Consider the following 27226-nt stretch of genomic DNA (forward strand, 5'->3'; position numbering starts at 1 on the left):
TTTTATGTGACTCATCTGCAATTTAAATACCTATTACCAGAATTTTCATGTGCTTGGTGTGATTAAGTGATCTAATTAAGGTATTGTATTGAATTTGTCTTTGGGAGCTGATCAGACTGGTATAAACCATAACTTCCCCAAAACTTTGTAGTTACACTGGGGTCCATCCAGAGCCTTTTTCTTAGTATTTAGCTTAACTATGTGACAGACAAGTTGAAGGCTGCTGTTTGACAGGTCTGGAAGGGGACACTGGGTCAGTGCATAGAGGACACCTGGAAGGTAACCTCAGTGCCTCTACCCCCATGGCTCTGTTGCTGATACACGAATTTCTGCAGCGGGGTGGAACAGAACTCGGGGAAAGCACCTGCCTTCCGTGGCTGGATTAGGTTACTGTACATCGTAGGTTACTGGAGCCTTGTTGTTGTTTATGTGTACATGCCCATGCCCCCTGAGTTATTTTGGGCTCCATCACATGGCTTGATCACTTTCATTTTCATCCCAGTGAAATTCTTTGATCTGTGGCAGTTGTGACATTCGTCTGTTCTCGGCAGGCTGCTGGTGTTTACAGTGAATAGGTTGGATACCTTGTGTAACAGGTACCATTGACTCACAATTAAGAACTTCTGAGTTATTTTATGCCATGGTTGCTAAACATTTGAATTGGGTTTTCAGTTCTGTTAGTGAACACTGTGCTACTTTTGTGTGTAGAAATGGTGGGAGGTTTTAAATGAAAGTTGAGTTCAGTAACACAAAGGTAGGACCCCATTTGAAAAATGCCATGTAGTGCTCTGCTGCAGCCTGTCTCAGTCCTGTGCAACCAGCTGAAGCACTTAACTGCAGTAACCTGCTGCTGCTAAAGTCCTCCTGTGGGCACTGGTAAAGTGCGAGGGCTTTGTTCTGCCACAAGAAAGGAAATATAAAACAACTTTAGACCAGCTCATTTGGAGAACATAGTTGTGTTGTGATTTTTCTTTTAGAAGTAGCAGCTGCTTGGAAAGCTTGGGAATGTGCACAATTTTCACTTGTTTTTTCTTTTCCTCTCCCCCTTGTAGGTATGGCCTCACAAGTCTTGGTCTATCCACCATATGTTTATCAAACCCAGTCAAGTGCCTTTTGTAGTGTGAAGAAACTCAAACTAGAACCAAGCAGTTGCGTGTACCACGAAAGAACCTACCCGCAAATCTATGTGAATGGTAAAAACTTTGGAATTTCTCCCCACAGGGTTAGTACTTTCTTTCAGACTAAAAACCCATTTGATAGACCTCGAGGACAGAGCTTTTGGTTGCAGTCAAATGCTGTTGCTTTAAAAGATACTGCAGGTGCTACAAAAGCATTGGCGGTGTGGGCGCAGCAGCCTCAGCTGGAGGCCCCTCGGGCCGGGACGCAGGGAAGCTGGTCGGATATCCTGGAAGGAGCCCGGCGATGCGGATTGAAGCGTAAGAGCGAGGAGCTGGAGAGGCAGAGCAGCACGATGCAGATCGTTGACGAGCTGTCCATCCTGCCTGCAATGCTGCAGAGCGGCGTGGCCAACCCGGTGACGGTGGTGGCCACGGCCGCGGCGTCCAAGCAGGGTGGTACCGGCGGGGACGGGGATTACCAGCTGGTGCAGCACGAGGTGCTGTGCTCAGTGAAAAACACCTACGAGGTTCTTGATTTCCTGGGACGAGGGACCTTTGGACAAGTAGTCAAGTGCTGGAAAAGGGGGACGAATGAGATTGTGGCGATCAAAATCTTGAAGAATCATCCTTCGTACGTGCGCCAAGGGCAGATAGAAGTGAGCATCCTAGCGAGGCTAAGCACTGAAAACGCTGATGAATTTAACTTTGTGAGAGCCTATGAATGCTTTCAGCATCGTAACCATACTTGTTTGGTTTTTGAGATGTTGGAACAGAATTTGTACGACTTCCTGAAACAAAACAAGTTCAGCCCTCTGCAACTGAAAGTAATAAGGCCTATTCTGCAACAAGTGGCCACTGCACTGAAAAAACTAAAAAGTCTGGGTTTAATCCATGCTGACCTCAAACCAGAGAACATTATGTTGGTGGATCCTGTTCGGCAGCCTTACCGGGTCAAAGTCATAGACTTTGGGTCTGCCAGCCATGTATCAAAGACTATTTGTTCAACTTATTTACAATCTCGGTATTACAGGTAGGTGTCTTTTACTTTGGTTTTTTTACCTGTTACGGAACAAGGTTTTAGCATTTCTTAATGGCTTAAATAATTGCTCCTCCAGGTAACTGGTAAGAATAATTTGGAAAGGATAAAACCATCTAGGAATGTGAAAATTCTGTAGTCGGTTGCCATTTTGAATGTGAATACTTCCTTTGAATGTTTTTATAGTGTTGTCTTTTTCCTGGCAGTATATTTTGTGTTGCTCTCTGAAGTCATCACTTACTGTTATTTTCAGACCTCTGACACTGTTCAAAAGGAAAAGGAAAAAAATTATCTTTCAGTTGCTTGTTTAGGATGTCTTTCCAGCCTTCCTAACATGATGGATTTTTTTTCCTGTAAGCAGCTGGACAGTGTCCTAGAAGTGCCATGTTTCTATATCCTGTTGCCAAAGATTATGTAAATGCCTCTGTTTTTCTCCAGCGCTTGTAAATATTTTCCTTAGTTCTTAGAAACTCCATTCTGACTGAGTGCCTTCAGCAGCTGTGGAGTTCAGTAAACTTCTGGAGTTAGGGAGTGATAGGATGCTTAAATATTTAGGGTGATACCAGAAGGGTTTTTAAAGTGATTTTGGTATATGGTTACATTCTACTTTTGCCTGAAAATGGATGTATGTTTTCAATAGTTTTGTTGGTTTTTTTTTTTAACTTTCATTGAATAGTTACCCAATCTGCCTAACATTTAAAAATTATCAATATTTAGTCCTTTTGTTTCCTTATAAGCTAAACTTGTCTTGATTGAAGATCTTTTTCAGTTCTGTTTTGCATCATTGGCACAAGTATGTGCTGTGTATTGCCCGTCTGCTGATTGAGTAAGAAGCTAGTAGACTAGGACAATGAGTACTTGGAAGAAAATTTTAAATATTTTACAGCTATTCATGCTGGAAATGAAAACTTGTGCCCTACAATTCTAGGCTTGATGAAATTAGTGATTGGAGTTCATGCCAGAGGAATCTATTTTTTGCCTGTAGCTTGTAAACAAGAATGCTGCATGTACAGTGCTCACATAAAATATTCTGATTCATCACCTGCGTTCTCTATTACTTAATTGCAAACTGCAGCAGAGGATTTAAAAACTTCATGAAGTTCATCAAAAGAAAACTAAATTGGGAAACGTTATGGATTGATGCATGTTCGCATTATACAAAAATATATATGAGAGGGAATAAAAAGTAAAGTACCTTGGGAGTTCGTTTTGGTGTAAAAGCTGTACACCACTTAGGACACTAAGTGGTTTTGGGCCTCTCAGAACAAATCAGGCCAGGCTTACAAAGGTGGCAGGAATTCTGAGAGGCTCTAGACAAGTGTTTTAGCTTAAGCTGGTTTGTGCAGAATCATAATCCAGCACATACTTGAGGTGCATGGTCTGAGAATGTTTTCCTACCCATTTTGACTTTTTTATTTATTGAAGCAGTTATAGATTATTGTGAGCTATTGCCGTTTTTCACTCTTTCTCCCCAAGAACTGACAGAGGGAAGGCTGTGGACAGCCAGGCTGGGTAGTCCTATTGTAGTACTTTAGCCTCAAATAACTGCTTCCAGCATTTTTTTCCTGTTTTAGATGGCTCAATAGACAAGATATTGTTCTTTTTTAGTTGCCTACATAAAAGTACAGTAGCTGTAGTTGTGTTTTACTTGCCTTGATATTGCTTTGCAGCTCTCAATAGAATTCTGGTGTGCTTATGGGTTTGGGCAGGTCCATTGCTGGCAGGATCAGAGTGCAACTCCTTGGCATTTACATGCTTGTATTGCACTCAAATGTGAGTAAGTCGGGTTCCCTGAGGGTGTTTATTCAAAATAAATAGCATCCCCCAAGAATAAGATAAGATTTGTCAGTGCATGCCCTTGTCTTGTCTCAGTGATGTTGAATGATATGGACTCATGGCATCTGCACCTAAAATTTCCTAGTTAGTAAGTTATGCTTAAGTGCTTTGTAAATATTCAGGTTTCAGATGATATTCTTTGTTTTGTATAATAATACATAATATTGTATAGTAATATTATATAATATTTGTGTAATAATAGTATTCTTTGTTTTGTATTAATATTAAAGTAGCATCTAAATCAGAAATGTTTGAAAATAAAAAGGAAATAAAAAGAAGAGAAATGGTTAGGGTCCATCTACTTGAAATTTTTTTTCAATATATTAAGTATTGGTTGAGGTAATTTTGGAAAAAAAACCCAAAACCCTAACAACTATACTTCAAAATCACTTTCAGCAGAAGTTTTTACTTCTGAACAGGTTTTCAGCATGCTGGATTTCATCACGGATGCGTAGCTCTCTACCAATTGTGTGATTAAAACTAACTTTGTGTAGACTGTCAATTCCTCAAAATTTCTTTTTGTTCCATTGAAAGCACCAGACTTGTGTAAATAATAGCAGAAAATAGGGATTTGATTGAAAAGGTTTTAAAATAGATGATGCTGGGGAAATTTGAAGGGAAAAGTTTTACAGAAGAATGAGAAGGGCCTTCAGAGAGTATCTTGTATTAAGATGGCATTTATTTGAAGAGAGATGGTCCATTTGGTCAGTCAAATAAGGAGCAGTTATATATAAAATATAACTGTACTTAAATGTTTTTTTGTATTAGAAGAGCCTGGGAGTGGTAGTGCAGGTTTGACCTGTTTGACTATGACATGTTGAAACAAGTTTTACAAAACTGAATAAAGAGAAAAGGTTGTTTGTTTGTGAAGGTTTTTGGTTTTGTTTTGCTGGTTTTTATTTTTTCCCCCAGTCTGATCATTGCTTCTGTTTTTTTATTCCTGGGACCATAGGGAACTGATGAACATGAGAATGGAGAATGCTCCGAAGTCCAGTGTTAGGGTGTTTATTTTGAATTCTAGTGTCACTATTTTGATTCTGTAAGAGGATGTGAGTAATGAGTTGGAAAAATGAGTAATAAGAGGATTAGGACTTAAGGAGAGGAACATTATTTAGCCAGGTGAATGGATAATGGGCTGGCTTACCTTGGCCTATAGCAGGACGAGAGGTGACCTAATGATGACTGTTGGAGATATTGGGGCACTTTTGTATGAGGAGAGGTCCTAAACAAGTGAAACTAACTGAATTTTAAAAGGGCATAAGCAAGCAGAAAAATGGAGACAGACTGTGTGGAGAGATAATGATTTGATGTTTTCCTGTTTCTGTTTCAGCTTTGTCAAGCAAAGAGAAAATAAGAAACTGGTTAAAAGAAGTGTGAAAAATAGATTTTGACATTTTTTTGCCTTTTAGAAGATCCTGTTTGTTACATTGTTAGAAATTGTATGTGTGAGTATGGCTGTGAATAAATACTATCTACGATACACTGTCTGAAGTCAGAGATGATTTTTTATTTGTTTTAAAGATCAGATGTTATTCTCAACGCTCTTTCCCTGAAAGGCAGTGTCTGTGCTTACATGCTCTTTTTATGCTGGTCTGGATTTTAATAGCTGTGGACTAGAGAGATCTGGTATTTGAAGCCCTTTTCTGCTTCTGGCCTCACACGTTAAGACTGCTGACCTTTTACGAGTGATCTAAGGAGGTAAATAACGAAGCAGTGTGTACATTTTCAAAAGAAAATACCCTTACGTACAGCGTAGGTGATGAAGCTTTTGTCATTTATGGAAATGGTATGAGAAGTGTGTTGCTGTCCTTTTGGTCAACTGTGCCCCAAATCATGAGAAGGGGAGTGTTGCATCCCAAATGGAAAGTGCAGTGCAGGCTGTGGAGGAGGAGAATCAAAACATCTGTTTCTAAGCCTGGTCTCTTGTGCTCATCTGGCAAGGCAGAAAGTTTTCCCAGGGCATGGTGTTCCGCTCTCTGGAAGTAATTTTCTTTTGTTTTGTCTCTTTCCTGAGGTGAGATGCATTTGGGAAAGCAGGTGTGAGAAGAGAGGCTTCAGAATGGCTGCCTGCAATTAGCAGTAGCTTCCAAGAGGGGTGGAGTGAGATGGTCAGGGTGGCGCTGCCCATCTGCCTCAGGGAGCCAGGTTACCTTCCTCTCTGTTGCCATGGGAAGCAGTGCCCTTCTCAGTGCATGGCACTCAGAGGTGACTCTTCAGGGAATTACTGCTCAGTTGTTTTTTTTTCAAGGGGAATCACCTTCGTATTGATTTAATTTGGGTTGTCTTCCTGAGGGGATTTTGAGAATGAGTCTTCAGTAAAGCTTACCAAACTCATCATTCATAAAATTCCTGTAATACTGTGGATCTGTCAGGAGCCATTGCAGGCATAGGAGTGAGTGTGCTGCTTCATTGCAGGCTCCTGCAGCACAGCCCCCAAAGGGGGTTCAACAGTGGCTCATCATCAGCCCCTGTAGCTGCCTCCATGGTTATTTCACCTCCTGACTCCAAGGAAAACATCATCACCCTTGTGCTGTGTCAGATTATATTGCTGGTAGAATGCAGCTGGAAGCTTGACTGAAAATGTGTTTTGAGGATAAGTGATGCCTTCTGAAGCTAAACTAGAACAGAGACTAGACAGAGCTAAAGAATAAAGTAGGTATTTATTAGGATTTCTCCATGGATCCACCTTGGGCAGTATAAGAACCCAGCCAGGCCTACACCCCAGGTGAACCCAAAATGGTCACAAAATGGACGACTGGTTACGAGGTCTCCCTTTTTTTTTAAGGTTTGGTCCATTTGTATATTGGACTTCGTTGTTGCATTCCAGCTTTAGCCCATGCAGTCCCATCCTGCTTGCTTTTCCCTCTTCAGCCCACGCTGTTTGTGCTCTTGGGCCTGAGATTTGGGTCATTTGTCCTTGGTGCCCAGCTGGAGAAGGAATTGTTTTGTGTCCCTGCTCTGTGCAGAGAGATCAGCATCCCCTAATGTGAGGCCCAGACCCACCCACTAAAGCAGCACAGAATCAGAAAAATACAAAAGCTAAACCTGAGGCATCATAAGCCCTTGGTTTCCCATCCAAAAGATGTTCCTTTTGGCATCCAGGGATCTGCAGTCAAACTGTTCTTTAGCAAAGCCAGATTCATTGGGAAAACAAAGGGAGTGGGAAACAATATAAGTGATCTCCAGATTAAACTGGGCACCAGCTGGACCACATAGGCTGCTGGGCAGCTGCAGTGGTGTGGCAGAGTGGAAGGTGTCTGGTTAGTAAGAGATGCTCGTAGCTCAGAAATGTTTTTCTGTTCCACTGGTGACAGCGGTAAAATATGATCCTGGGTATTCAGCAGTGCACTCATAAGGAAAAGCAAGTGATGTGAGTAGATGCACTCAGTGCAGTCACCCCATTCCAGAGCTGGACAGTGATATTCTCCCTCCAGCCTTCCAACTAAGGGTAGTGGCTAATCAACAGACTCGTTCCAGACAAAATGCCAAATGTCAATAGTGTTGCAACGGAGCTTAGAGAGATGGAAAAAATTGCTGTTGGATGTGTTCCTGGTGGCTGAGAGCAGGCTTTCCCCCCTCTCCCTCTCTTACCCTCCTCTCCCATGGAGATCAGAGGGGACAGAGGAAAAGTGATAATAATTGTGTTCTGTGGTCACAACACTGTTTTCACTTGCCCAGTCAGTTCTGCTGCAACTCAAAGAGTGATTTGGTCTGATATGGACTCTTCTGTTTTAAAGGGCTTTGGAAGAAGAATAAAGTAGTTGAGCTGTGTGGTTTAATTACTACCCCTGAGCTGGGCTCAGTGAGGGCTCTGTGCGTGCTCTGATGCTGTTGCAGCAGGACAGCTTTTTATTTATGACTTTTGCAGATTCATGCTTAGTTTCAGAATAAACCACCATCAGCTTATGCTGGCTTCTTCCCCCCTCAAATTTATGCAATTTACTTGACTCCTTGTTCTCCTTTCTTACATGTGTTCCTTCAAAATTAGAAAAAAACCATTCTCATGGCCATGAATTCCCAGAGAGGCTTGTTTTCTCCCGGGCCTTTGTAACTTGGTTAGACATGGTCCTTGTCACTCCAGGGACTCCTGAGAACAGTGACAGTGACTCTCCCTGGAGTGGCTTTTGGGAATTGAATGTTTTCTCTCTGCAAGTTGGGCTTGTCAGCAGGATGGGTTGTTATGACTCAGTGACACGTTTGCATCCCAGTAGACAATTCTCTTCCCCTAATACCAGATCAGCATACAGCGTCTGTATGTTTCAGATAGCAGTTAAAAACCAGTATACAAATAAACATCTCTCTTAAAGCAGCTTTTCTTTAAAGTAGTGGGCAAGGGGAGAAGTTGTACAAACCTGACATCTCAGGAAGCAGCTGCCTTTTCAAGTTCACCCATTGCTGTGGCATACTTGAAGCTTCTAAATCAGCTTTATCTAGAGTGGGGTGTCTTGGGGTTTTTTCTCCTTTCACAAAATCTAAAATTCTTTCTCAGTGTTTATTAAATTTGGGGTTGATATGTTTAAATGAGAAGCAAAGCTCTGTTAATCAATTGATTTTTTTGTCAGTTTGGGAAGCGTGGTGCGAGAACAAGCTAAAAACGCCTCTGTAAACAACTTCCACTTCAACATGCTAGCAGATGTTATTCTATCACTTTGAACTGTGCATCACTGAAGTGTATTGGGATATCTTAAAATAGTCAGGGGTGGTGGCCAGGAACGGTAGACTTCTATAGATGGTGAGGCTGTTTCGCCGCTGCAGTGAAATAAGCCAGAAGTACATGCTGCTGAGGTCGTTGGCTTGCTCAAGGTCAGCCTGCTCAAAGTCAGCTGCTCTGCTGTGAGCGTGGTTACTGTCAGGGGTATATATAGGAGAGTCCTGATAATGTAAGGAATTGCTGTTACAAGTGAGTTGGGACACTTCACCATTTTTTTTCCCCCCTCTTTAAAGTCGCAGAGCTGCGGCTGCTGGTTTATTTCCTTATCGGAGCAAACGGAACTTCATGTCAAGATAAGCCTTTGTGGCTTGTGTCTGTGAACAAATTGTTTTATTGATTTGGCAAGACTTTGTTTGTACTTTTTGCATACTGTTCATTAATTGTTTTATTGAATTCCCCTTTTAAACTTCTGCCTCATGATTAATAGGGCCGAACAAAAACTATTACGAGTATCATCCAGGAGTGGCAATCTTAGCTCCTCATGATCTCATGGTTATGAAGCTATTTGATAACAAATCTATTTTCAATTCTCTCATTATTTTCTAGTCAACATAACGTGGTCTCTAATAGCTTATTATTCTCTGTTCATAGAAGCAGAAAACAAGAGCAGATTTTTTTAATGGTGTGGGATTTTGGTTTCATGATTGGGATTTTTTTTAAAATTCTGTAGAAAACAGTGTCAAGGTTACTGTAATTTTGCACGTTTTTGTTTGTTTTTTTTAAAAATCATTTCTGAAGCCCCACAGGAGAATCATGGGGATGGGAGTGGATGAAATGTCATCCTGCCTTCTTGTTGGGTTTTTTCCTGAGCTAGAGATTTTCTGAGTAACCTGGGATAACACATGGAGCATTTGAAGGTACCATGTACCTGCTAGAGATTCTAGTAATGCCAGCCCAGATTTCAAGTTAATCATGATGGCTGGAGCAACAGTGTAAATCAGAGTTCAGATGAGGGTTCTCTTAGTCTTTAGGTTGCTTCAGTTTAACAGAAGGGAAATTCTTTCATGATTTTCAAGGCAAAAGAGCTCTTGGTTCTTGCAAATTTAATTTTTGCTGAGGTTGAATGATAGACCTGTTTGCCATGGCTGAAGTTTTGGGAAGCAGCTTTTATTTTTCACACATTAAAATAGATCTACTGAAATGTGATCCTTTTTTTTTTTTTCCACTGCACTGATATTTAAGTCACGAAGATCTGTTCCTCGTGCATCTGCGAGTACGTGAGCGTGGCTATATCAGATATCTCACAGAAAATATCAGTTGTAGATGCATTTGTAAATGATAATATTTGTAAATATTGTGACAAATTGCTCCCACTGGGCCTCTTGTGAGAATATGGCTTTCCTGGTGGAAGAGCAGGTAGTACAAGATTTGAATCCAGGTGGTGGAAAGCCAAGCCTCTGCTCCAGTCCATCTCTTCCACCTGGTGTCCTTGGCTTCAGGAGAGAGGTGTTCTGTGGGTGGAGGCTCCTTCTGCATCCTTCTGCATCCATGACTTCTACCAGGAGTGAAGAGGATGGAGCAGCTGTGTTGGAAGTCTGTTGGCTGGAAAGTCAAGCAGGTTGAGCAAGTGCAGATGGATATGTGAGCGTGTTTAGGGCACTAAACACTCGCCTGGAGTCAGACCAAAACCAGCAAGAAAATACTAGGGAATTAAAAAACAAAACACTGACAAGAGAAGAAACCTCTTGTGAATTCAGGCACTGATTGGAAAGTCGTATTGGTGTCCAGGATAAAAATAACTGTTTGGGATGTAATTAAATAGAATTCAAGTTTGTATGAATATAAATTGCCTGAAATGTTTGGACTGTTAAATTTTATACTCTATATTTGAAGGTACTTGGTCCTGCAGTGCTAGCTAATGTTTTGAAGTGGTTTTATTTTTTTTTTTTTTGACTGTAAATAAAACAATTTCTAGCAAGTGAAATGGGATTAGAGGGCTGGGATAAACAAGCCAAAAGCGTTTCACAGACAAGATGTTCAAGCAGTTGCATTTTGAGACTATGATGTTACCTTAAGAACATTTCCCCCTTTGTAAATACCAAGGATATTTCAGTTGTCCCAGGACAGTGCAGCAGTCTCTTGCAAAATATCATCTCTGTAGGTGGTTACCTTTTTTCAGAATTACACTCTTGAATTTTCATTAGTATTTTGAATGCCTTCCTGGATTTTTTGAGAATGACGGGGTCTTACCCTTGTGGTGATTCTTTAAGTATTCAAAATGTTTAAACCACCTAATACTTCACGATGAAATCTTTCACAAGAGTACACCTCATTGTTTCAAGTGTAGTGCACAAAATCTTTTTTAATGTTGAAGATTCAAAATTAATGTGAATTTAAAATGTATTTTAATTGCTGCAAATTGATTTTAGGAATTGAAATGAAATACATTTTATCATTGTTTTTGTTACTTTCTCTCAATAAAACTTAATTCCCTGATAACTTTCAAACATGTGCATTGCATGGCTTCTTTGAAAAACAGTAGGCATCACCTCACTCGTGTACAGGGCTTTTGTGTAAATATAACACTATATGAAGCTTTTAAACTGCATATTACTGTTGTATTATCAGCTGAAAAACTGTTAGGGTGTGCTGTAGGTCATAGATCAGTACTAGCACTTGATACTTGCCAAAAAGATATACTGGCAAAAGCTATGTTCACACTAACAGTAATTGGATATTGTTCTTTGTGCCTTTTTTTTCAAACTCCAGTTAATATTTAAATTTTTGAGCTCCTGATTTTCTCATTTTTTTCACTGCTTGCCATCCAGTCAAGATCTATTTTTTAAAAAATATAAATTATGCTGTATGTCTACACATGTTTTGTTGAGTGTTTTTAATATCTTGATGCATTCTTCAAGAATACGAAGAATACAATATCTTCCCTGAACCTCTTCTCCAGGCCAACCACCCCTATGCTCTCTCAGCTGCTCCTCACAGGATTTATGTTCCAGGTCCTTCACCAGCTTTGTTGCCTTTCTCTGGACACACTCCATTGTCATGCGGGCTCAGCATTGTGTGGAGATGCAGCTGATTTTGGACACTTCACCTCCCTGGAAAAGTAGCTAGAAGTAGAGCAGAGGGCCTCAGCATTTTTGGTAACAAGAGCTGGAAAGCAGAACAGGAGGATGTAATTTGTAAATTATATTGTATGACTGCTGACTGCTTTGGTTTTCATATAGCCTTGAATTATTTCAACAATTTCCAGTAAGAAAGTATTCTTAAATTGAAAGTTTTCCTGTGCGCACAGAGTAGCTGGGACAGCTGTGTAGTTATGTCTGTCTGACTGTGCTGTGTAACTTTTACAGAGAGAGCTACTAAAAAACAAGGAGTGCTTCACTGATTCTCAAGTTTATTTTTGCTGGTTTTTAACTGGTCTCTTGGCCCTGCCATGAACTGTGAGTCTTCTCTTACTGAGTTGACAGTGACCTGTTTTTTTTCTGACCAACACCACTTGCATCCCTAGTGTTTTTTTGCTTTATGTAATTTTCCTGTTTGATGTAGTGTTTAATATAGACAGCAGTTGTTAAGCTGCTAAAAGCCTACCAAAAAAATGGTTAGGAAACTAACTGATATTTAACAAGGGAAAAGCCCTGCAATCCTGCAGGGTATTACATAGCAGGATAATTAGGAATTAACTTGTGTCATTAGTGCCCCAGTACTCCACCCTGCCTATAGAATGACTGTCCCACAGGGCTGGTTGCTTGTGGAATGGTGCCATGTGTCATTTGGGATATTCAATTTGTAGTAGTTGCCTTCCTGAAAGAGCAACTTCGGGATTGCCTAAGACAAATTAGCACTAATTTTGTTCCACTTAATCTCTCTACACGTCACTTCTGAGGTTAGGATTATTAAGCATCTACATATAGAAAACACCTTTTCTCCTTCATGTGTCTGTCCATAGAATCATTATTAGACTGTGTACAAACATCATCAAATTACTCCCCACTGACTCTGTTCTAACATAGAGGTATCTGCTATAAAATTAAAAGAGAAATGTTGGAATCTGAAATGCAAGGAATTCTTAGAACTTTTAGCTTGTAAGACAAAGCTTAGAATTAAACACTGGATTTTATTTGAGACCTTGGAAAAGGCTTCTAAACGTAGTTGTTAGAAGCCAGAATGTGAATTTATAGTTTGAAGTAGAGTTATGTTAAATGGAGGAAAGTTTAGAGTTTTAGAGTTTAAAATAAAAGTAGTTACAAAGGTAAACAAGGAGTTTAGAATGCAGCACTGTGAGTTTGTGTGCCATAACACGATTGGCGAAGAGAGCTTACACTGTACCACGGGTCTGTAAGGTAAAATATTGAAGGATTGGGTCAAAACCATAAATATCCTTGTTGGCATTGTTTTATTAGTCAATAAATCCTTAAAATGTCTGGTAACTAGGGGTCTTGTGACCTTCTGAACCATGTATGAGATGTGAGCCAAACTCACCCTTCCTGCCTGTGTAGAAGATAAGAAAATAAACCCCATCATCTAAAAACTCAGAGGTCCCATCTCTAACTCATTCAAAACTCTTTCAAAAATCCCCATAGAGAAACCCCCAAACTTAGTCTAATATTTAATTTACTAGGTTGGATGGGGGTCGTGCTCATACGTGGTTTCCTGTTCTAATAGTATTTTTTAACACTTGAGCATTTTCATTCTGTGTATCCAGAGGACTGAGCTTGTGTGAGAGCACTGACTCTCTCCTGCAGGCTTGTCTGAAATAATGCCAGTGAAATACCCCTTCAACCCATTCCTTAACCAATGTATGTAGGTCACACTCCCCCAAGATACAGAATCTGCATCAATGTCACCATTTCAAAGAAGGTGGTGGTACATGAATGTGGAATGTCAAATGCATAACAGCAACCTCAGCCCTTCCCTCTCCTTTACTGACAGAACAAAAATTCTAGTAGAAGTGAATCACTTCATAATTAGTGCTGCTCTCTCTCCAGACACAGGAGACCTGCAATTTCCTAGTTTTAGCATGGCTTTTGTTTTGTGTTTCCATGTGTTTCTGATGGTGAGGGCCAGGCTGAGGGTGCTCAGGGGAGCCAGAGACTGTGTGACAAAATGTGTACCTCTTGGAAATCTTCTATGTTCATTTGTGGTTGCTGAAGTATGGCAGAAAGGTGCTTTACCTGGTGGTGGTTTATTTGTACATCCCACCGCTGAGTATTGCACACATGCATGCTCTCAGTCCTTCTTGGTCATGAGTTGCATGGCTTTTGTATTTTAAATGTGCATGAAATTGGATGTAACAACTCGTTTCTCTGTGCTGTTGTGCTTTGATTTTAGCTTTGCTTTCTAAGGTTAGAAAGATTTTTCAAACATTTTTCCCTTTTTTTTTTTTTTTAGCTTGTGGCTGTGCCTTAAGAGACGGCTCTTTCCTTTGTGAGACAAACTTAACATTTTGTCAAGCATGTGATTTACATGCTTTGAGGTGAAAGGCAGTACACATGTCAGTGTGTTTTAGCAAATCAAAAGTGTGAGTGGTTTAATGGCAGTCACTGGAGTGGATTCATTCTGCAATTTTTAAGTTACAGTGACGTAGCTGAATTTTTCTTCCGCATGAGACAGTGTCCATTTAGATCCTCTTAAAGATTCTTCAAATGTTTTGAGCTTTTCATGAAAGAATAGTGAGAGATAAATTTCTGAAATTTCTCTGTGTGTGTTGCACCTATAACTTTCCAGTGGTTGAGCTGTGAGGATGGGCAGGAGCACCTGTTTTGAAAATGGGCTGTGATCAGCTTGTTGGAGGGGGCACTTGGTGACCTGCACTTGCACTTCTGAAATGGGAAGTGCAAGAAACTCCTGCAGTAAGAAATCTAATGTTTGCTGGATGGGTGTAATCTAGTGGGGATTTTTGGAAAAACTTGAGAGCTGACCTCTGAGCTTTTTTTTGTCTGACTGATTAATGTGCATAAAGTGTGCCTTTGTCCCACTGAACCTTGGAGTACTTCAACCCAGATCTGACAGGAGATGAAAATCCCCAAGGTGGCAGTGCCAGAGGTACGAACAGCAGCTGCAGAGTAGAGGCAGGATTCAAAGTGACTCCTGGAGGGTGAAAAGGAAGGAGGTGGTAGTTGTCCTTGCTGTTTTGCAGTAGCTATTTGGCAAGTCAGTGTGTGCATAGCTCTGGACTAACTCAATAACACTTGTGTTGCCTTTGTATGCTATAGAAAACAAAACAGAGATTGGGGGTTGTTCATTGTTGTCTGGGAAGAGCAGTAGTGCAAATTTGAAGAAACAGCCACAGCGAATCTAATTAAGTCCAGTGGTTGTTGATAGGTTTGTTTACATTTGAGTGGCGTGACAGCAGATTCTCTTCTTCAGCAGAATGTGGCACAAGTGCGAAAAGCTTCCTGACTTCTGAAGTGGAAATAGTTTCCTGATGTTGACTAAGAGCCTGTGTTCTTAGTTCTCTCTCCAACTCATTGCTCAACGCTTGCTTCTCATGGCACTGCCACTGCAAGAGGAACAAAAAACTCTGCCGACAGGGCAGGGAACTTTATTGGAAAAAAACAAGACAAAGCAGCCATACCCTTGCAAATGCAAACAAAAAACCCTCCACCCAGCAACCAAACCAACCAAGCAAAAAGCCACAAACCCCCAAAAACAAAAAAACATCCCCACCCAAAAAATGTATTGGGGAATGGGAAGGGAGTGCATGCTCAGAGATAACTGTAGCTGTATATACCTGTACTTAAAGGATTGCCTCCTCAGAGCAGTGTGCTGCTGTGTTTAATTCGTAATCTGTTTAGGTCCTTTGGTTGGGTTTTTAATCATCCCCTGAAGAAACAAATACTTTATAATGTCTTGCTTGCTTTAACTAGTATGTAGAATCTTGTGCCAAACTTCTGTAGGTCTGAGCCTATGATTAAATAGCTGAAAAATTAAAATCAGGCCAGATTGTTCTAGAATACGCTTCGATGCTTGACATCTGAAATACTGTACTGTGGGATTCTTCACGTATTTCTCCTAAGCACTGTCCTGTAGCTGGAGCAGGAAGGAAAAGTACTTTATGCCTGTAAATTAACTTCAGTGGGAGTCACATTTACCTTGTTGATGTAGCACGATTAGTTCTGTGCTTGGGGAGTTCTTCCATCACTTGGAATCGTGTGGGTCTAGCAGGAGTGGAGGTCAGTCCTGTTCTGCCTCCTGCTAAACACCCAGGGGTCAGCATCTCCCAGCTCAGCCCCTGGGGCAGGGAATGCACCTGGAGAGGGTGTGCTGGGACAGCTCCCTGCTGCTCCAGCTCGGCAGCGCTGTGGCTGCAGTGGCTGCCTAATCTGTGCAATTATTTTGAGTATTTAAGTATCTGCAGTTAAGCTGCTAGGCTTTGCTGCCTTAATAACATCTTACGCAATGGGACCCTTCCCACGCTCCTGGGCACGCTGGAATTTCGGTGTGCAGGAGGGGTGGGAGTCACTGGAAAGGGGCTGTGTGCAATTAACACTATTTTCTTTTGCAAGTCAAAATATATATTTTTTTCTCTTCAATCTCTTGTACAACAGTTATTATTATTTTTTTTTTAATATACATTGAATGAACTGTTATATGTTACTAGAGAAGTGGTAGCTGAAAGAGATTAATGTCCTAGGTGTTAATTTATGATGTGGGTTAACACAGCTTTTTAAATTTTTTTGTCGAACTTAGCTTTTAATTTAAACTGGATTTTAAGGGAAATATTTTAATTTTTGTACTTTCCATTTAAAATCAGACTAAGTTTCCAATTTGTTTTTTTCTTTTTTATTAGCTATGGTCTTTTTTGCTTTATTGGACTCAGGTGTGGCTTGTCTAAGAAAACTGCAAAAAATTTGTCGTGCTTTGAAACCTGATTTGTATAATTTGCATAATTGACAACTGCATGCTTTTGGGTAATGTTTTAGTTACATTTTAAAATAATAAAAATAAGTACCTGATGCACATTTCTATGATCAACAAATTTATCTCAAGTAGACCTAGATGTTGTTACAATATAGTTTCCTTTGTAAAGGGGGAATTTTCCTATGCTCAGTCTCATTATTTCTCCTGCATCAAACATAACCCATTCCGTAAAAGATGGGATGAGGCAGAGGGTTGTCTCTAATAACTTAGTGAAAGATGTAAACTCAAAGATGCAGTCAGTGTCCAGTCTCTGTAGCACATTAAAGGTAGCTTTTGTTGCTTCTTTTCTCCCCCCTTTTTAAAAATTTTTTAAATTAATGACATATTACACTTCTGGCCGGTCCAGTTCTGTTTTATGGAATAGGTTCTGTGTTTGTTGTGTGAAAAAGTCCTGATGAGGAACTGCTGTGTGGTGCAACAGGCAATTTTATTGCATGAGTGACCAGTGCTTTGAAATGTGACCGGTGGCTGCTGATGTTGCTGAGCCGGACGAGAGCCCAGGAAAAAAAGGAAAATCATGTTGGAAGGATGGGTGACATTTTCCAAGCAGCCCCGTGTCACTGCAGTGGGGTAGCACTTCCTGCAGTACAGAATGAGGAGACTGTAAGTTGCTTTCCCAGTCCTCTGTGCAGCCAGCACGTTGGCCTGTCCACGTAACAAACATGTTTTCTTTGGATTGTGTTCCCTGTGTACTTTCACCTTTTTGGTTATTCCCCTTTGGCCCTGCCAGGGGTGTTTTGGGGCCCTTCGTTAGGAAGGCTGTGCTCTGTCTCCCACCCGGCATCATCAACATCAGGAAACAGAGAGTGTTGTTGGGAGATGAGGAAGGAAGTTAGACTCCAAAATTCCCCAGTTTGGAACCAGTTAGGTTTTTTTATTGTTTTTGTTCCTGTTGCTGAGCCTAACTTTAAAATAAATTCCCTTTATGTGAAGTACAGTAGCAACAAACGATGATGCCACTTTCAGGGATTTTTTTTTTTTTCAGTTTGTTTTTGATTTTAGTTAGATGCTGCAAATGGAAAAGAGATTTTAAAAAATTAGGATTCTGCTTGTGCTGACATGGTTCTTGACGATTCCATGAAAGCAGAGAGGTCAGAAGTTGCTTTTCCTTGTTTAGCATCCCACAGAAATGTGAGAAATGTTTCCTGTGTTAGCATCCCACAGAAATGTGAGGGTGAGGGCTCTCAGGCGAGTGGCACAGGATGGGGCACATTTTCCAGTGGCATTACCCTGAATGCAACTTTGTGTAGGAAAGGTTATCTTGAAGAAGGTTAATTCTGTTCTTTCTATCTCACGTCTCTGTGTAAAACCTGTGTATTGTGTGTGCTAAGAAATGGGTGGAGAAAGTGTACATATTTGTGGGTTGCTTTTGATAAGAAAAATGTAAACATTTTCATGAGAAGTATTTGCTGAGAATGCAGAGCTGGATTTGCTTTCCCTTGAAAACATCTGAGAGGTGAGTTCCAGGCAATAGTCAATTTTCACAGCATCAAAACTGAACAGTCTTTAAACTAAAAAAAAAAAAAAAAAAAGGAAAAAAAGTTAAAAATCATTTGTTAGGTTCTTGATTGGCTGCTAAACTTATTTAGCCCACCAACCTGTGACTGATGTATGCTCTAATTTCATTAGAACAGGTAATCCCGTGTCATGCATCTCTTGAATGTTCTTTGCAGCAGTTTTTTTTTAGAGCACTTTGGGAACAAATTCATGATGAGCTTGGTGTAATAGTTGCACACAGGATAAAGAAAATAGCTTATGGGTTTGTTCTCGAAATGATGACTTGACAGTAGCCTCCGGCAGTGGAATTTAGCTATCAATAGTGTGTTAATCCAGTTAAGTAGAGAGCCTTTCATAGGGAAATAAGTCATGTGTTCTAGCTAAATAATTACCTTTAAAGTAATCATGCAATTTGTAAACATTGCCTCGATATTTTTGTGATTTCTTTTTTTGACACAGTTATGACACAGCAATAGCTTCTTATTGAAGCAGTGGCACATGCAGTAGCTTTGGATGCTATTTATTTCAGAACATTCTTATCTAATGCTGTGTTGATATGTGTAGGCACTGACTTCATCAGCTAGTTTTTGCCTGTTCCTGTTTGCTGTTTAGAAAATACCAAACGTATGACAATTGTAATGAGGCTTGTGTTTATAAAACAGTTCTAAATCATAGCAAGCTTGCATGGAGACACACTGGTGATTTGGAGGAGTTCATGAAGCCTGCTTTACCTGGTTAGTAGGTGTTCCCAGGGGTCAGTTTTCAGCCTAGAGATTCTCCTAAATCCTCTTCCCCCTCAGGAGGTTGGGTGATGAAATCCCCTAGGAGGAAGAAGAGCCAGTTAAATGCATGATGACTTCCTTCAGTTAACTCCTGGTGAAACTTTAAATCTCTCAATTAATAGATTTTTAACATATTTTTCTGTTCGGTGCTGAACAGTGAAACAAAAACCACTATGATTTCACTTGTCTCTCATTTCAGTGGGTATACTGGCACCAGTGGGCATAAGAAATACACAGCACAGTGAGGTATGTGCTTATTCTGTAGAACAAAACCTGTTTTTGGTAATCCTCTTCAATTTGGTAGGCTTGTTTTTTTTTTTTCTTTTTCTGCTGATGAAACTATGATCACTGAAAATTGAACAGCATCTCCTCCTGCCCTTGGCAGATAAAGTCTGGTGATGTTTATTGGGTTGGTTGGTTGGTGTTCCTGGTAGTTTACCATGCTGCTTTGAGGTTGGAAAGGTGATGGAATCTAATGACTGGCAACCTGTTGTCTCCATCCTGTCATCCACAGTTCATATGAACATAAAATGATATCGGGGATATGCATTTGAGTCTGTTTTCATCAGGTTTAAAATCATAAAATGGATTTAGAAACAGCTCTGGCATCTTTGAGAAACCTTCACACCTAATCAGTCGACCTGTTTACATCAAGTTTAACTGCTACAGCTGCATGAATATGTTATGTAGTTATGGTTTTAAATTGCAAAAATGATCACTTCTTATTCTGTGGAGCTGTAGCCACCTTGGGGAAAGCACTTAGTAATCATAATGCACTTTATTGCTGCATGGTAGTTAATAAGCCTTAAAGTGAACCATGTAATATTACATTGGCCATCCTTAGAGGACCTGAAAAGATAGCAGAATGTAATCTCTGTTTTGTAACAAGGCCATCTTGCCTTTTATTGTTTGAGGTCGCCCAGGTAAAGGTCTGTTTCCTTGCCACCTCACCAAAGCAGCTTTCTGTCCTTAGGTACTTACAGTACCCTACAAGGCCTGATAAGTCAGTGACATACTTTTTGTAGACTCTAGTGATTTTCATCTTCGGATGAAAATTTATTTCAAAAATGCATCTTTGGGGATTTTTTAGGATGTCTGCTGGATTTTATGTCTTTCTCGGTTGGTTATTTTTATTTATGTTGTAAAAATCTGTAATCTTAAATCATAGTACAAGCTGATTTGCCCTAAGGCCATTTCCAGCATCAGAGACAGAAAATAATAATAAGAATAAAGAGTTTGTCTAGTTCTGAAATGACTAAAATACCTGCAGTTATCATTATGCTCTAATGGACTCTTCCTCATAAGGTTATGTTACCAGGCTCTAATTCTCTTCTATTTTGATTTTCATGTAGATCTGATACTGTTCTTATTTCCAGCTATTTATTCTCAAGAGGCTATTTCTGTAGAAGGCTTCAAGTATTCCAGCATCTCAGCAATTGTCTGATAATGGGTAATTTTGCTGCTCCTTTCCCAGCAGCATCATTCATGTATATGTTGTTTACAGAGCCATGGCAAGGATGGTTGACAGCACTTCTTCCTGGGTAATTGTAAACAAATTTGTAAGCCTGTCTTGGCAGTGGGATTACTGCCAAGGATTTATTTAGTATATTGGCCTGCTTGTGGTGGTTTGTGCTACCCTATTCATGGATAATAGAAGTTCTTATATGGTCAATACTCTTTACTGATGACAATCTTAAAATTGCCATTTTGTGAGGAAGACATTCAGGAAAACTGATTATGGGGAAAATCATGTTACACAGAAGTCCCACTGAGCTGATATAGCAATCCTGTCTGATTTCACCTATAAACTTTGATCACTGTCAGGGACTCAAAAGAACTATAGCACCTTGAGTCTAGAAGAAAACCACCAAGATTTCCCCTACCACTTGAAGTGTGTGTGTAGGGACTGCTCAGACTGCAGGCAGCAAAATAGGACATTGCTGAAATGGAGCTGGAGGTGGCTGCTTTTGGGGGTTGTTTTTTCTTTCAGTAAGACTTTTTTTTTTCCCCCTCCCAATTTTAGCATCTGCAGGTTACACTTATTTTTGTAAGTTGACTTCTTCCTAAATGTAAAAAGCACAATGTAAAACTGTCAAAAAACTTAATGAACTTGACTCCAAAGGAAATATTAACTCTCTTAGCAAAGACACAAAGGCCAGTGCTAGGAGCTTTACTAAAAAGCAATGGCATAATGCAGGGCTGGCCTTTGACAGTTTGTCCTATCAATTTGTGGTGTGACAACATAACCTAAAAATAGTTTCTGGCACTAAGGAAAAGTAGTGCATTGATTTGAGGATTTGTTTTTCCCCATGGAAAATTCGTATATGCTGGAAACAAACCAATGTGGAATTTTACACATATCCAAGGAAATCACAAATACCTTTTTAGTGGAGATTTGTTAACTCGACTTCAGCTTTCATCTTTTCAAGGAGCAGGAGTTCCTGGTAAATACTCCCACTGTGCAGACTCTCATAATCCCATAGCCTTTAGGGCAGTGTTCAGGGTTTGGCCATCACATGCAACATAGTCTAACTTCACAATTATTTCACTTTTGCAATTTTTGTTAGTTGTTAATGCTTTGAATAAATTTTTAGTTGGCATTGTCTTGGTTTTGTATTTTGGTACAAGTCATTTGAAAGCTGAACCCAGAATATCTCCCTGGCCTAGTATGGTACTTAGATGGATTATGGGCTTTATGTAGTGTGTATTTTTATTCTCTATTGAGGACATATTTGAGATACTTGACATATTGATATTATATTAATGCATGTGTAATAGTTCAAATGAAATGACAGTTGTGTTCTTGAAATAACTATTGCCGTTATTTTTTAAAGTCCAGGAAATGTTTATTGCTCCTCACACTTTTCCAGCAGAACCTTGTGAGGGCCTTGTGAAATTCTGTATAATTCTTTCTCTGCACTCTGCGAAGAGCAGGCAGTGAAGATAACTTCCCTTTCATTTTCCTCTTGGAGACAAAAGTGTTTCAGCCCCAGCTCATGGCAGTGAGCAGTCTGTGTGCTTCAGCCCAGTTTGAGCAGTAGCTCTTCTGTAAATGAGGGGAAAGTTCCCTGTCTATTTGATCCCTGTTGCTTCTGTTATTATTGTCAACAACTGTGCCTTTTCCTAGCATGAGTGTCTGGCTATACTGGGAGGAGAATGAAGTTTTTAACCATAACTAATGAGCTACTTGCAATTATTAGTGTCCTGGACCAGACTCAAAGGGTTCACTCAGATGAAAAGCTACCATTATTATCCAGTTATTATCTAGATCTCAATTTTTTTTTTAATTTAAATTGCACTACCTGTTTTTAACTTCTGTTTGCTCACAGCAGCATTTTAACACTCAGCATGATTGAAAAGAATTCCCAGTATAGTCTAGTTACTCTGATTTCTTCCTCTAGTGTGGTGGTAGAAGGTCTGGGGTTTAGTATTAGGTATCAGGCAAGAACTGCTTTAAAAATATCACCATTTGTGTAGTGAGAAGAAGAAATGGAAAAAAAAATCCCTACCCAATGTTTTAATGTTTGGGTAGATGCATTTTTGAATGTGAGTTTACTTCAAAAATCTTTTGCAAAGCAGGTCTTGCAGAAATGCTGGGGCTCTTTGCTGTAGTCACGTTCCTGTCGTAGCACGTTGTCAGGTCTGATGTGACATCAGTTCTGAATGTAATAGATACATAGTTAAGCAGTTTATTTTAGGATTCAAAACTCTTCTAAGAATAGACAGGCTCTCCGTTCAGCGGGAAAGGACAAATAAACTAACGTGGAATAATAGGGAAGGAAGAACAGGGAAAAAAGCAGAGGGGAAAAAGCGTATGAAGAGAACAATAAAAGAGGGTTCTATTGGGGTTCAAGGCTGGGGTGAAGCATTTGGAGGGACCATTACATCTGGATTCTTTCAGCACACTGTGGTGTGGTGGGATGGGCTGGAAGGCTGAGGTCTTAACAGTCTAGCCTACCAAAATAGACTTGTGTAGATTTCCTATTAGCAGTCCATAGGTTAAATTCATCAGGGAGGGGAAAAATAAACCCTCTAAATCTTCTAAAATAATTTCTTAGCTCTGCCAGAACATTAACAGGTGTTTTTCTGTTGTGCCCCAAAGCTGAGGTGCTGCTGTGTTTCCCCATGGATGTGTCAGTGGGATTGCTAAGCCATGGGTAAGGATGAGACTTGTTCTGGTGGTGTCATATTTACACCACGGGTCTAATCATAGAAATTTGTATGGGAAAAACTCGCCAAGTCAGCCAGTCAGTTCACTTGCCAGAGCATAAATAACTGCAGCAGTATTCAAATTAGAATGAAGGTTGTTAAGTGTTGGTATGTACTCAGTGTTGGGCGTGTTTTTCTGCAGTGTTCTGTGGAAGTTACAGATTCCCACAGGACATTGAGCCAGACATGTATGGGTAATAATCTAACAGAACATTTAGTAACTAGAACCATTTAAAAATATTTCTATTCACCAAAAGGTCTCTAATAGTGTAACCTTGAGAAAGCAAATTTAATTTCATGTGTGTTAATTCATCTGCCCCAGTTGTTGCTCTGTAGGTTTTCTGTAATAACTTTCTTTTTTCTTACTGTTCTTTCTAATTTTTTGTGTTTCATTTTACAGCTGGCATAGGTACTAAGTGTCTAGATAGCATTTTGTGTAGGGGAGTATCCAAAGTGAAATGGATTCTTGTGTTCCATTTATTTAGTGAACAGGACATGAATCTCCAGTGTAGCATCAATAAATGATATTTTGCAAGACACTACTGTTTAAACTTATGTGCTTTGAATATTTGAATTCTAAGTGATCATGTTGTTGTTAATAGGCACTTTAAAAAAAAAATACTAGATTCTCCTACAAGTCTGTTGCTTGTTTGTCTTTCAAAATTAAACAGCTTTAACAAACCTACTGTTTCTGTTTATCCTGGTGTCATGTTGTCAGTGTTGAATCTTGATTTGACAATGTTTTTATAATCTAGTGTCACTACATAAATTATCTGTAATCTGTAATGAAAAAATATGGATTTTTCCCCAAGATTACAAATTTTTAAACTCTTTTTTTTGTTAATTTTTGGTGAGCATTCTATAATTTAAGCAATGTCATTTGAAGTCAAAATTTATCAGTCTTGAGTTGCAAAATTTCACAAGAACATGACTTTGCATCACCCAGATGGGCAGGAACAGCAGTTTAAAAAATCCTTTTCACAATGGATGAGGGTGTGAGCAGATTTTGTTACTCTCTGCAGTATTTGTGGGGCGTGTTCATCTCCAGTGCAGAATTGCTGTGCAACAGCTTTATGCTGGAAAATGATTTCAAATAGTTCAGTAGTTCCATGGCTTCTTGAACTCTTGGGCTGAGCTGCAGACCTGCAGCAGGCAGGTGTCTTGTTGCCCTGTGCTGGAGGGCAAACTCTGTTACAAGTTTTGCTGAAGAGTCAAAGAAACTTTCCTTTGTGTTTTCAGCTTAGATTTTTCTTTGGTATTGGGGATATTTTTGTGTGTGTGTTTTTTTTTTTTTGGGTTTTTTTTTTTGTTTGTTTGTTGGTTTGGTTTGGTTTGGTTTTTTAAGTAGTTGGTTAAAATAAAGCAGCATGTTATATGATGCACTTGATTTCTTGACATAATAAGCAACATCCTTATATTTTTTTTTTTTACATGAACTATGCCAGTAACAGAGGCCCTCATGCTAATCACTCATATTAAAAAATAATTTCTTTCCACTGCCTTGTGTCTGCTGGGTTTTTTTACAGTAGGATCTGTCTGCTTGTTTCTTTGGCACCACCATACCTTTGTACCCTGAGCCCAGTTGTAGGACTGCTGTCATCAAGGGTTAAAACACAAAAAGCCTTTGCAGAAAACTCATTTACAAGGCCTTGGCATTCTTGATAAGGATGCTAAAAGCAAATAGTGCTGTGCTTTTTACTCTTTTTGTAGAAACTCTCTATCTGTTCTTCAGCTGAAGTGTTTGGGCTCTGCAAATCCATGTAGACCCTTGTAGAGTTGGAAATTGTTATTCCCACAGAATCAACCATAACAAAGTAAAGCAGGGAGGGAATTAAGTTCTGACGTGTCTGAGCTGTGAGGCCTTGAAACATCCCACGCTGTGCTCTTCTCCTGTCCTCCTCCAGAGCTGGAAATGAGTGTTTGATCCTCTCCTTGGGTGGAGGTCAGCCCGTGGTTGCCAGCAGCCCCACTGCCTGCCCTTCCTTGACTGCAATCCCTGTTCCAAACAAAATCATTTCTAGTCTGGTTTTCTTCAGAAATAATCTGGACAATTCAGCAGCTCATCTCGAGGGTTTGTTTTGTACCAAACCTCTGCATGAGATTTTGGATGTTCTCCTTTTCTGGGCAGAGGCAATGTCTGTGTGACCATCTCTTGCAGCCTTCGGCCAGGGAAGGATAAAGCACTGCAGGGCGGTCCCACAGTTAGGAGTAAATCCTAAAGCACACAAAGGGTATTGTACAAATTCAGTTATTGGTAAGTAACCTCATTTGACACTTAAAATATTGACATTTTGCTATCCAAAATGTAAATGTATTAAATAGCAGGCTTTATTTATCAATAAAACATCTAAAGAGTTTATATCGACACCATTTTGTTCATTCTGTTGCTGCATCAGTATCTACTTTGCTTAATTTTCATGTAATTCAAAAACTGCTTAACTTATCAAGTGTATAAATAAATCACTCTGCAAGTCTTTTCAAGGAAAATCAAAATCATGTAAAGGCAGAAGCATAAACATCTGGTTTTAATAAAATCAACTCCTCCTTTGACGAGAGATAGTGGATAATTAGAAAAGAGTCTGCTGAAATAACTTGTTTTATTAGTCTCATCTGAATAAATGAAAGAGGAATAACTAAATTATTATCTTCAGTATTTTTGGTAAGTGGTTAGAGAAAATATATTAGCTTAAAATTTGTGCTCATGCTTTCAAAACAGAATAACTTGTGATTTTTCAAAATAGAATAACTTGTGATTTTTTATTATTTTATTATTTGAGGAAATTACCTAGGATTTAATTTTTTTGTCTCATTTAATTTCTTGGTGAATTTTCTTTTCCCCATTCAGTTATGAGCTATAAGGTCTAAAGTATTTTTTTTTGCAGTGATTGCTTCTTTTTTTAAGTAGTCACGTATGTGGGCCACATTCTATATAAGATTTTTAAATCCTTCTCTAGGGCAGATCAGGGTTCAAAGTTAAACTGGCAGCTGCATGTCAGTCTTGTATGTTATATATATATATCTATCACTGGGAGGCTCTGAGGGGAATTAGGTCTTTCCTAGCTGTTGAGTGTGCATAGTCCTATGAAAACGTTTTATTAGGCAAAAATGAGGTTTCATTTTTGTAGAAAAACTCATCCTGTGGCCATAGGATTTTACAGGAGATACAGAGACTGATTTCCCTGTGTCTTCACTACCACTTCCCATGCACCAAACTCCTTCAGAGGAGGAATGAGACTAGGAATGAGGGGGTAACTTCCTATATCAGCTTGAACATAATTATTCTCACTATATTTTGAGGTACATGGTGACATAGCCTTGAATTGCAGAGAGTGGTGGAACTGAGTCTTTCCTGCTACCTCAAAGACAAAGATGCCCCTATCCAGCTTAGCTAATATTTCCTGAGTCTGTGTCTGAGCACTTATATTTTTGATTTCCAAGTCCTCTTACATTCTTAGAGTTTAAAGAAATACCCCCCATCAGAGTCTGCTGCTTATGTACTTCCCAATGCCTAATCATGAAAGAGTTAAAAGAACCCTAGAAAGATACAAAAGCTAGGAGTATGAATGTAAATCTAGAATTCAGTTTTTCATTATTGATTTGCAGCAGTGTTCCTTCCAAAGAAAAGGGAGGAAGGCTCGTTGTCTGGCATTGTGTATCATACTTGCATTTCTGAGGTCAAATATATGTTAGCACATGACACTGCCAGTCTGCCTCTGACATCTCAGTGCACTTAAAAGCAAGAGACAATAAATTCAGCTGTAAAAGTGTTCTTAGGAAGTGCAATTGAGTGATTTTTTTTTTAATGTGTAACCCAACTATTTTAAAGACACCTATAAATTTTCTTGATAGAATTCTTATTTGGACGAAATGACATTACAAGTAACAATTACTCTGACCATGAGGAAGACTGTAGAGACTAGAAGATTGTACAGGAGGTTGTAGTTTGTGTCAAGGGATTTTGCTTGGATAACTCATATATTTGTGCAAGAATAGTGATTTTAATACGTAGGAAATAAGATATGTGTATGTTCTCAGATCAGCAGTCTATGTATCCTGGTCTTTTGTTGCTGCAGAAAATTTACTGTAGCACGAGGTTGCACTTCAGTGTCTTCTGATGCAATTTTCTTACAGCTCTACACAATTGATGGCTGTTTTTGTTCTA

General features: G+C 39.5%; 1 protein-coding gene across 3 annotated transcripts in view; it reads left to right on the top strand.

Moving 5' to 3' along the window:
- Positions 1-27226, top strand: part of HIPK3 (homeodomain interacting protein kinase 3) — a 67267-nt gene that overhangs the window by 13721 nt on the left and 26320 nt on the right. For all 3 annotated transcript variants that reach the window (XM_030273405.4, XM_030273408.4, XM_030273406.4), the window contains exon 2: positions 1053-2148. In XM_030273405.4, the coding sequence (XP_030129265.4) occupies positions 1055-2148 (1094 nt within the window). In that variant the 5' untranslated portion in view covers positions 1053-1054. The remainder of the gene's footprint in view (positions 1-1052; positions 2149-27226) is intronic.

This window comes from Taeniopygia guttata, chromosome 5 (assembly GCF_048771995.1).
Source record: "Taeniopygia guttata chromosome 5, bTaeGut7.mat, whole genome shotgun sequence".
NCBI lineage: Eukaryota > Metazoa > Chordata > Aves > Passeriformes > Estrildidae > Taeniopygia > Taeniopygia guttata.